This window comes from Perissodus microlepis, chromosome 9 (genome assembly GCF_051167445.1).
Source record: "Perissodus microlepis isolate ML-2025 ecotype Zambia chromosome 9, ASM5116744v1, whole genome shotgun sequence".
Classification (NCBI taxonomy): Eukaryota; Metazoa; Chordata; class Actinopteri; order Cichliformes; family Cichlidae; genus Perissodus; species Perissodus microlepis.
Genome location: NC_140469.1, coordinates 3,462,032 through 3,472,785, shown reverse-complemented (window position 1 = coordinate 3,472,785; position 10,754 = coordinate 3,462,032). Strand labels below are relative to the sequence as shown.

Here is a 10,754-nt window from a genome sequence, read left to right as displayed (position 1 = left end):
CGCCATAGCTCTCGTGAATTTTAGGGTTTCTGTTTGAAATCTCATGTACAGTCACAAGATTTGAAAGATGTTTAGAGATGATTTTAAGGATTTAAGAATAATCAATCTCAATTTTGTAAGTTTGTACTGCAAGATCACTTAAAAAAAAACTTGCAACAACACTTGAGGTATAGAGCAAAATAATTTTCCTAGTGTAGCTAACAAATTATTTGGTTTTGAGACTTTACGATGTAATACTTAAATGATGGAGCTGCTTCTTATTCTCCCTACGGTTATCAAGCCTCCTGTGTGTATACTAATGTGGAGATGGATGCGCTCTAAATATTTAAGGGGACGTGTCGCTGCTTAACCACTGCTATGATTGTTTAAAGTGCTAAACCCATAACCTAGCTATGCCTAAAATCATAAAATGCTGCACTTGTAGCATATAACAAGCCAGATGTACCATGGCTGAAGCTCAAATTAGCCAAGAAGTGCAAGCACAAATATCAGTTTTGTGTTGTGAGCTATCAAGTCTTAACATCTGTTAGTTCAGATTTCTTTTGTGATTTTATCGTTGTTAGGATCTGACATTTAGTAATCTCTCTTCCACAGCATGCCTTTTTTCCTGTCTTCCTCCCCTCCTGCACAACTCCCTGATCCTGATTCTGCCAAAGTTTTCTTCCTGTTAAAAGGGAGTTTTTCTCACCCACTGTCACCAAACCGCTTGCTCATATGGGGTCATTTGATTGTTGATGTTTTCTCTCCTTTATATTTTAATGTAAAGACCAGACAATAAAGCAACTTGTGGAACTAATGTTGAGATTTGGTGCTATATAAATAAAATTAAAGTGTTGACAATTTTGATTCCTTCTCTTCTTTTATCACTAGGTCTGGATAATGCTGGCGTCCTTTGTTTACCTCTTAATTAGTTAATTTTTATTTAGCATCATTTTACGTTTTTCAGTGTTTTTATTTAACTGCTGTTTGTTGATTGTTTATCTCCTGTTTTATTTGATCATTTTCTCTTGCCTCTTGCTTTGAGTTTTGCTTCCTCACTCTCTCCGTCTGATTGTCACTAGTGGTTATTATATGTAACAATGTTTTATTGTGTCTAATCTTTAATCAGCTGTGTATCTATAATGTTCCTCTTTGTTGAACCATCTCTGCATGTTCCCTTGTATTTTTTTCCAGAGAGATTACATTGTCTTGTTAATAAGTCCTATTTTCTCCTAACCCTTTAATACTACCCTTATATGAGTCATGGGATATTTAGAGCTTAAGCCCTGAGTCACTATACATCTTCCTGATGGACCATGACAAATCCTCAGAATATTTTATCTCATGATAATACATCTGAAGGTGAACGTATTTTGTAACTGAATACAGATCTGCATTGCCTGAACCTGCTTTATCATGTAGCAAGATAGCTGGTCTTGCATGGAGTCAGGACATGCAGCTGCAACATGAAGGCAGATGGCAGCCTTTGGATAGGGAAAATGAAGGAATCTGAATTGATGTCAAACCACCACAGACTCGTGTGAGACAATGTTCTTCACAGAAACCGCCCAAAGGAAATTCATTCAGTTGGAAAAACACTTAAAAGAAGCATTAGCGCTGCAGTATCTGGCTATATGTACAGATATAAGTGTTGTTTGGAAGTGAGCAGCAGATTCAGGAATCCCTCCTGCTGAGGGTTTAATAGGCAAAATGTGGAAGAGACTGGCAACATCCAGTCCTCCCCAATCTGACAAATTGCAGGCCTTTTCTGCTGTCTCAAAATTTCAAATGAAATGCCTGGCAACTGTTCAGATGTTTTTAAATGCCTCTAGCTTGGCAGTCCACTATTTCATCTCACTGATCTGCTGAAAAACATGTTTGGAGACAGAAGCAGATAGACAAAGACAGAAGAAACACTTGGAGTGTCTAATAGTAGTCCAGTCTAGAGTTCAGCCTCGCTGTCCTCACTGGAGCTCAGTACATGTTGTATTCCACCAGAACTGGGCTTCTGACATGCACACACTACCCATCCACAGCAGGATGTGTAATCTTCAAAATAATGTAGATGTATGATGAATGGATATCTTAATCCTTTTCTCAGTTATTAAATGATGACATTTGTATACATGTATGCTCATTGGCTCCATTTTGATGACTCGAGCATTGTGACATAATGTGCCCATGGTAGCACCAAGTTAACATTAGCTTTGACTTGCATACTGTGAGGCAGGTCAGGGAGCATAAATAATCCAAAAGGACTCAGCCCATTGATGCCACAACATGCTTTAGTGTGTGTGTGTGTGCATCCTACATGCCTGCAGCTGATTCAGAGAGTCCTGTAGTTAATTCAGGCCTTCAAAACACACACAAGCGATGGGAGGCAATGAAGATTAATAACAGTACAAAAAAACAGAATGATTAAGTATTTCACCAATGCAAGCTGCACATAAATGACAGACTGACTAATTAAAAGGGCCATATTTACAGTGCTGTAAAAATTTTTTGCCCCCTCCCTGACTTATTTTTAATTTTGGGAAGGTAATTGTCACATTTACATGCTTCAGATCAAAATATTTTTAATTTTAGACAGAGATAATTTAAGTAAATACACCATACCAAGCTTTTAGATTCAACTTTTTATTACTCAGCAGAATATTTTCCCAAAGGTCAAGGGTACAATAAAAATGTTTGTTTAACAAATGTAAAACGAACCTTTGTGTTTATTTTAGCCAGCTGTGTTTTTTGCCCTGGACCTCTTCCTTAGATGGCACGTTTGCACAGTGTCATTCTTATTTTATTAGGCCTGCAGTTCTGGCTTCTTTTATGACTTCTTTTGAGTCACTAATGCACTCTTGGAGTAATTTTGGTGGGCCGGCCACTCTTGCTAAGGTTCACTACTGTTTTTCCATTTGTGGATAATGGCTCCCACCATTGTTTTCTGGAGTTCCAGGGCATTACAAATGGCTTAATTACATCCAAGCTGATGAATGTCAATGACTTTGTTTCTCATCTTTGAGTTTGTCTAGATCAGGGGTCACCAACCTTTTTGAAAGTGAGAGCTACTTCTTGGGTACCGATTAATGTGAAGGGCTACCAGTTTGACACACACTTCTCAAATAACAAATTTCCTCAGTTTAACTTAATTATGTGTTATCATTAATAATTAATGATATTCATCTATGTACAGACACTAATTATGTTAATTATTTTTCACCATAATTATAAAGAATGCAAGTAGGAAACAAGGTAGGAAACATAAATATCAATATGCAACGCTTTATTTCTATAAATCTCTGCAAGTATTTACATTTTGAAGTGATCACTTCTACAACATTTTCACTTACCACTAACAAATTTTAACAAATCATGCACTGTTACATACATTATTTTTGTATGTATGTAACATACAAAAAATCAACTTTCAAATTTTACAGAACTTTTCACCAAATTGGCAGCATTTTAAGGGCAAATTGTCACATATTACACTTAACAAACACATTTGTTTTTCAATAATTAAATTCAACTTTGACATGACACTGTAATGTTGCCACTGAGAACATCTAATATGGCTTTCTTTTTCTGTTAGTGGGAAACCTGGCATTGCATGCTGTTCACCAGTGTGGTGTAATCTGGGGTATAACTTGACACTGCAACTCTGAGTGAGTCTTGCAGATGTGCATCGGAGAGGCGTGTTCTGTGTTTGTTCTTGATGAAGTTCATGTCAGAAAAGGCTGATTCACAAAGATAGGTTGAACCAAACAGGCTGGCAACCTTCATAGCTGCTGTGCATACACCACTGTACTTTTCTGTGTCTACAAGGCACCAAAAGTTTGGTGCACCCCGATAGGCTTTGAGGTGGACGTCATTTTGCAATGTTACAATTTCGATTTCCACCTGTCCAGCATCCAAGCTGAACATTGAACTTAGTTGCTCAGCAATGCATGTTGTGTCCACATTCATGAAAGTATTGGAAACAAATGAGACACATTGCTCAAGCTGATCAAGGTCACAAAATCTGTTCTCAAACTCTTGACCAAGTCGGTTTATGACTTGAGTGTACTTTTCTGCAACTTTGTCAAAAGTCTCAGATGCAGAAGCATTGTCTTTCAGCACCATCTGCACAGAGGGAAAGTGCAGCACCTTTTTTCTCTGTAAATGCACAGAGAAAATGCTCATCTGGGCTTTAGATCCATTTAAAGCACTTATCATGTCAGCAACAGTCTTACCTTTGCCTTGCAGCTCACAGTTCAAATGGTTCAGTTTCCCAGTAATGTCTGTTAAAAACGCAAGGTCAAGTGTCCACTCAGTGTCCTCCAGCAGAGATGTGTCTTCCCCTTTGGATTGCACGAACGCCTTGATTTCACCCAAAAGTGACAAAAAACGAAGCAAAATCCGTCCCCTGCTGAGCCATCGGATTTCCGTATGTAGTAGCAGGTCACCATATTCAGCTGACAGCTCGTCCAATAGCACCTTGAATGTTCTGTGCTGTTTAGCTCTGGAGTGGATGCTGTTTATGATCTTCACGACGGGAGTCATGACGTGCTCGAAGCCGATCACCTTTGCGCATAACGCCTGCTGGTGAATGATGCAGTGGTAATGCATGAAGTTTGGGAACTCTGTGTCACCTTTACAGTGAGCGATGAATCCTGTATGTCGGCCGATCATAGCAGGAGCCCCGTCGGTAGTCACTGATACCAGCTTTTCCAACGGTACCTTTTTCTTCGCGAAAAACTCCTTCACCACGTTATAGATGTCAACTCCCTTCGTAGTTGTCTTTAGTGGCAGTAGTGTCAGAAGTTCTTCTTTTGTGGAGAAACCATCAAATACCATCCGGATAAAGACCATCAGTTGTGCTGTACTGCTGCTGTCGACGGACTCGTCACACTGGATGCTAAACCAACTGCACTTTGCCAGATCCTGATCCAACTGATCGGCCAAGTTCCCGGACATAGCCGACACTCTTCTAACAATTGTAGTTGCCCCCAGCTGGACATCAGAGAGAGTGGAGATTACATCGTTTCCATATTTCTCATCTTTAAGCACAGTTTTTGCAATTATCATCATTGCTTCTTTGAAAACCTCCCCGTCCAAAAATGCCTTATTTTTCTTAATCATGAAATGTGTAGCTCTAAATGAGGCTTCGGTTGCTTTTTGAGAGTTTTTCACCGGTCTCGTGAAAAAAGACTGCTGTTTGCTCAAACTGCGTTTAATTCGCGGGCCTTTTCCGCTCGCAGTGTGCTGCCCTTTGGGTAGTTACCATGGTAGCTTGTGTGACACGTTCGGAAATGTCTCTCCACGTTGTGCCGCTTTGCCGTTGCCACAGTTGCCCCGCAAATGAGACACACACATGAATCTTTCACAGTGGTAAAAAAGAACTCTTCCTCCCATTCACTGTGAAAATTATATGTTTTCTTCCTTTTTTCCGCCATGTTTTCCTCATCTCCTCACCTTTGCCTTTGCTGGTCTTCACGGCAACTGTTTCCATGGAGACCAGCTAGCACTAAATATTAGATCATGATCTAATATTTAATAATAAACATTTTTTTAATATATATTATCTCTAACAAATTAACACCAATGCAATTGTGATAAAAAAACAAATAGCATGAAAAAATAAAAATAGATGCAGCTTACTGGTAAGTTGTTATGGTGAGCTATTTTTAGAACAGGCCCGTGGGCGACTCATGTGGTCCTTGCGGGCGACCTGGTGCCCGCGTGCACCGTGTTGGTGACCCCTGGTCTAGATCGTGGCATCAAGAATTGTTTTTTCAAATCTTTTAGCTTATTTTACTTTGCCAGGTTCCATTTAAGTGATTTCTGATTCAACAGGTGTGGCAGTAATTGCGAGGTGGTGTTGCTAGCAGGTGGGGTAACCTTTTTGGGTGGCTGTAGATCAGGCGGTAGAGCAGGTCATCTATTAATTGGAAGGTTGGTGGTTTGATCCCCCATCTGCTCCAGTCTGCATGCCAAATATCCTTGGGCAAGATACTAACCCCATGTTGCTCTCTGATGTATGAATGTTAGCTAGAAAGCACTTACATTGAAAGAGAAAAGAAAAAAGTGGGTGTGTGGATGGGTGAATTAGACAAGTTGTGTAAAGCGCTTTCAGTGCTCAGAAAGAGTAGAAAACCACTATATGAGTGCTTTTTTCTCCTTAATCTCCTTAATCTAATAATACCCATGGACTTAAATGCAACAATAACGTAAGGTGTTCACAGTTAATCCCCTGTGATGTAAATGCAATCTGTATGTAATGTGCATTGTAATATGTCACAAAGGTTAATGTAGTTACTTAGAGCAACAAAACTATTATGTGAATCATAAACAGAGATGGGCAGTAACGCGTTACTTGTAACGCGTTACTGTAATCCGATTACTTTTTTCAAGTAACGAGTAAAGTAAGGGATTACTATTGCAAAAACGGTAATTAGATTACCGTTACTTTCCCGTAGGAACACTGCGTTACTGCGTTACTAAAACCCTGATTTTTTTGCAAGAATGTCTCATGACAGTGACGTAAGCGAGTGCGACGTTTGTGACAACAGCTGTGTGCAGATCAACAATGGATAATATATCGAGTGCGGTAGAGAGTATGAGCGTGCAGCGTTTAAAGCGTGGAAGTACTGACCTTATTTTGAGTTTGATTCCATAAAAAGTGACAAAAACATTAGTGTCCGTTGTGCGTGGGAAGAAAACTTCTTTTTACAGCGAAAAAAAACCCTAAGCTTCCAAGCAAGCACCGAGTGCGCTATGACGTAATGGGAAATTCACAGAGAAACTCGCGGATTCTTCCACTGACCGCTGCAGCACACCTGCACCAGGGTAAACCTCCGCCTACCCTGCTCCTGCTTTACAGGTGAAAATAGAGCAACAGGACCGCTAGTCTGTGACTTTATTTATTTTCTGCTGTGTTTTACTTGCATCTATTTGAAAGAGTGAGTGTAAACACACACAAAAAAATATTTTATGTGCTGGAATGTGCAGAAAATAGGTTTAAATGTTAAACTAATTTATTCAAGTCAGAGAATGGTGCATATAATTAAATTTTTGCTTGATGCATAAAGTTAAAAGATTAAAACTAACAAAACAAGTTTTAAAAAGGGACTTTTCCATTTGATTACATTTTGTGATGGATTATGCAGAAAAAGTAGAATTGGGCTGACAGATCTATCGCTTTATTACCTATTCAGGTTGTAAATCGTGTTTTTAAAAAGTAACTAAGTAACTAAGTAATTAATTACTTTTGAAAATAAGTAATCAGTAATTAGTTACTGATTACTTTTTTCAAGTAACTTGACCAACACTGATCATAAAGCATAATTTCCTGGTATGCAAATCTGTAGTAATGTTCAGAGTTCAAATTCTCTAAAGAGCCGTAAAGGTAGCATATGACTTTACCGGGGTATGTGACTGCATAGTGACTTGCTAATGTGCTGTAGTAGAGACAGCGTGGTATCACCAGGACGGGCTGAAAATTGGATTCAGTTTGGGACTGATGAGCAGCGACCTACAAACCTCCGAACTGTAAGTCAGACTTTTGTGTGCTTACCAGGGAGAAGAGGAGTTTCGCCACCACACAGTGTGAGCAACAAACGGGCCTGCAATGAGTGTGAGTGTGAGTGTGTGGGGCCCAGGTGTGGGTATAGTGTATTTAGTAGTATATTTCTTATTATTTATTATTTCGGATGGTCAGTGTCAGTGAGTTAGCCACCAAGAAGTGATAACCTAATTTTGCATTACTTAATATAATTTCAAAGGGTATTCTTTGATTCAAAAAGTATATTCCATTTGCTGAAGTAATTGTGATGTCATTTGAATTAAAAAGCATGTGTTTTTGTACATTGTTTATCCTGTCCATACCAAAACCATTTGTGGTATCTGTGCTATAACGAACCCAACACCCCACCTAGTGGGTCAAAACTGAGGTAAGTGGGTTCAGACCAGGGGTGTCAAATTCCAGTCCTCAAGGCCTGGTGTCCTGAAACTTTTAAATGTGTCCAGCTGCAACAGACCTGAATAAAATTAGTAAGTCATTAGCAAGATTCTATTCAGTCTTTAAGTCTGATGTCATTAGCCGTGTCTGGGCCCAAACTCTGCGCATCACTGAGAGTTGAAAAACGGTCTAAATTCTTTCATCTTTAATAAAATGATCAGTGTGGCTACTCTACCAGGTGTAACAATTAAGTTTAACATCAGGCATCCATGAATTTATGAAGTTTAGCTTGCACTGTCGCAACTTGCACTGTTGCAACTGTCAGAGGAAGAGATGAGTGAAGAGGAGTCCTCTGTCATCCGTTCCTAGCAAGGACAGCATGCTTTCCATGAGGTCGAGTGCAATACCATCACCCAGACCCCAGAGAGAGAGGAGTTTCTCGGCCCGCTCTGCATCAGAGAGGGAGTAGTGCTGCAGCAGCGCCTTGAGAGCAGTGGATTTGCCTTGGATGGACAGCGGATCCAGCAAGGCCACGACATGATGGTATTTCGTGTTGTCGGCTGAAACACCACAAAGAGCAAACTGAGCGTCGATGTGCACAAACCACGAAGGAGGGTCGTGAAGCCAAAAAGTTGACGTGAGGGTTCCCGATGGTAAGAGACAAATGCAATCGCATGGCAGGATGCTGTAAACGGATCAAACTTCAGTCAGGAGAACAACTGCAATATAAGGTTAGTCATTAATATACCGCAGCATGGGCTGGGCTGTAGTTATATCGTAAGGTTTTAAAAACTGAGCTTTAAAATGAATAGTGATGATATAAACTGAGAGAGGCCAACAGTGATCACTGACTGTTTTTAGGGGCTTGTTCAGATTAAACAGAACAAGATACAAAGCATTAAAACGTGTTAAAAACACAACAACCACAACAACAGAGAGTAGTTTGGACCCGGAGGCAGAGTTCATCATGTCATCATTTCAAGATTGGATATCCCACCTGCTGTGAATGTGGTGGTGTGGAGCGTTGTAGCAATGGCATCTTCAGTTGACTCTTAGCTCTGTATGTGAACTGCAGCAGGTCGAGTGTGGGTGGCAGGCAGGACATGATGTGACGTCGGACCAGTTTCTCGAAGCACTTCATTTTAACAGGTGTTAGAGCAACTGGTCGGTAGTGGTTGAGGCTGCTAATGCTGGTCCGTTTAGACAGTGGGACAATTGTGGCTGACTTTAGGCACGGTGGGATGCAGGACTGGGACAGTGAAGTGTTGAAGATCTTAGTGAAGACCCCAGCCAGCTGGTCTGCACACTCCTTTAGGACCCTTCCGGTTATCCCATCTGGACCGGCGGCCTTCCTGGGGTTCACTGCCCTCAGTGTGCGTCTCACCTCATATTCCTGCACTATGAGGCTTGGGCTGCTGCTGCTGTCCGATGTTTTTGCTGCTGCTGCCTCTGGTCCCTTCACCTCAAAGCGTGCAAAGAAGTGGTTCAGCTCCTCCGCAAGTGCCACGTTACCCTCTTTTTTTTTTAAACTCAGATCTGGCTGCACTGTACTACATACCATCACCGGATCTGAAAACAGAGTCACATTGCTTCAGCAGGACCTGGACCTCTTTAGTCATCCAGAGTTTCTGGCTGGAATACGTTTGTCCACAGTGACACTGTTGACACAGAAGTTAATATATGAGAGCACTGATGTTGTGTGCTCTTCGAGGTCCTGAGGGATCAGCACATCTAGGGTCTGACAACCCTAGATGTGGTAGAGTGGTTGCTCAGTAGCCTTTTTGGATGTTGCTGTAGGCTTTATCCAGTGTGTTTTTCCCCCTCGTTGCACATTTAATAAGCTGTTCAAATCTGGGAAATACTGAACTTAAGTCAGCATGGTTGAAGTCCCCAGCTATAATGTGCACTGCGTTCGGATGGGAGTTCTGCTGACTGCTTATTGCCTTGTGCAGCTCATCCATGGCCGAGTTAGCATTAGTATCGGGTGGTACATACACGGTCTTTACCATGACAACAGTAAACTCGTGAGGTATGTAGATGGGTCTGCACTTCACAGTCAAATATTCCAAATCCGGGGAACAGTGGCTGTACAGGCCTGTACAGTAGAGTGGCCAGATAGAAGACACTCCAAATTATAACGTGCATAAAAGCCAGTTGGAGTTTGCCAAGGATTCCCACTTAGAACTCTTGACCTGAATGCCAAGCATCTTACCTGGAGGAAACCAGCTCATCACCTGGATACAGGGATGTTCTTTCGGCAGCAGGAATTGGGAAGACTAGTCAGGGTCTAGGGCAGGGGTGTCCAACTCCATGCTTCCAGGGCTGGTGTCCTGAAGGTTTTAGATGCGTCTTTCTTCTACTTCTTTTTCTTCTACATTTTTATTGGCGGTTGGCAAACAACTGAAAGGTGCATTACAGCCACCAACTGGTATGGAGTGTGGTGTGTCGCTAAAACCCCCCGAAAAAACCTCAAATCCTTCCAAACAATTTCCCCTCTTTTAAAAACTGAAATACGGCCTGATAACTTTTACTTCCCAATTCCCTTTGCAATAAATCAATAAGATCCAGTCTGATTTTTATGTTACTGAGGTTTTGGATCATTTGTCGCTTCTCGGCCTGATACTTCTGACAATGCAATATGACATGTTCTATAGTTTCCTCTTCCCCACAGTAATCACATTTCCCTGTATTAAGTTTCACTATCATTAATAATGTAGTGTTCAAACCAGTATGTCCAAATCTCATTCTTGATATGACCACCTCTTCTCTCTTACTCCGTCCTGTGGTTCTCATTCCTCCCACCCTCCTTTGAATTTTATACAGCCATCGTCCCTTCCTTTCC

At 41.0% G+C, this 10,754-nt stretch overlaps 1 protein-coding gene across 1 annotated transcript; it reads right to left on the bottom strand.

The window, feature by feature from the left end:
• Nucleotides 1-4,063: 4,063 nt before the first annotated feature.
• Nucleotides 4,064-5,040, bottom strand: LOC146379879 (general transcription factor II-I repeat domain-containing protein 2-like). Its single transcript, XM_084940401.1, has 2 exons — nt 4,206-5,040; nt 4,064-4,095 (listed from the first exon to the last, which is right to left on the bottom strand). Exons 1-2 carry the CDS (start codon nt 5,038-5,040, stop codon nt 4,064-4,066), a joined length of 867 nt encoding a protein of 288 aa, XP_084796527.1.
• Nucleotides 5,041-10,754: the final 5,714 nt, after the last annotated feature.

Excerpts from the sequence above, each read along its gene's own strand:
- LOC146379879 (XM_084940401.1), bottom strand. The coding sequence starts at position 5,040 with ATGATAATTGCAAAAACTGTGCTTAAAGATGAGAAATATGGAAACGAT. Across the intron at positions 4,096-4,205 it reads CTGTGAGCTGCAAGGCAAAG|ATGGTGCTGAAAGACAATGC; the intron begins GTAAGACTGTTG and ends CCCTCTGTGCAG.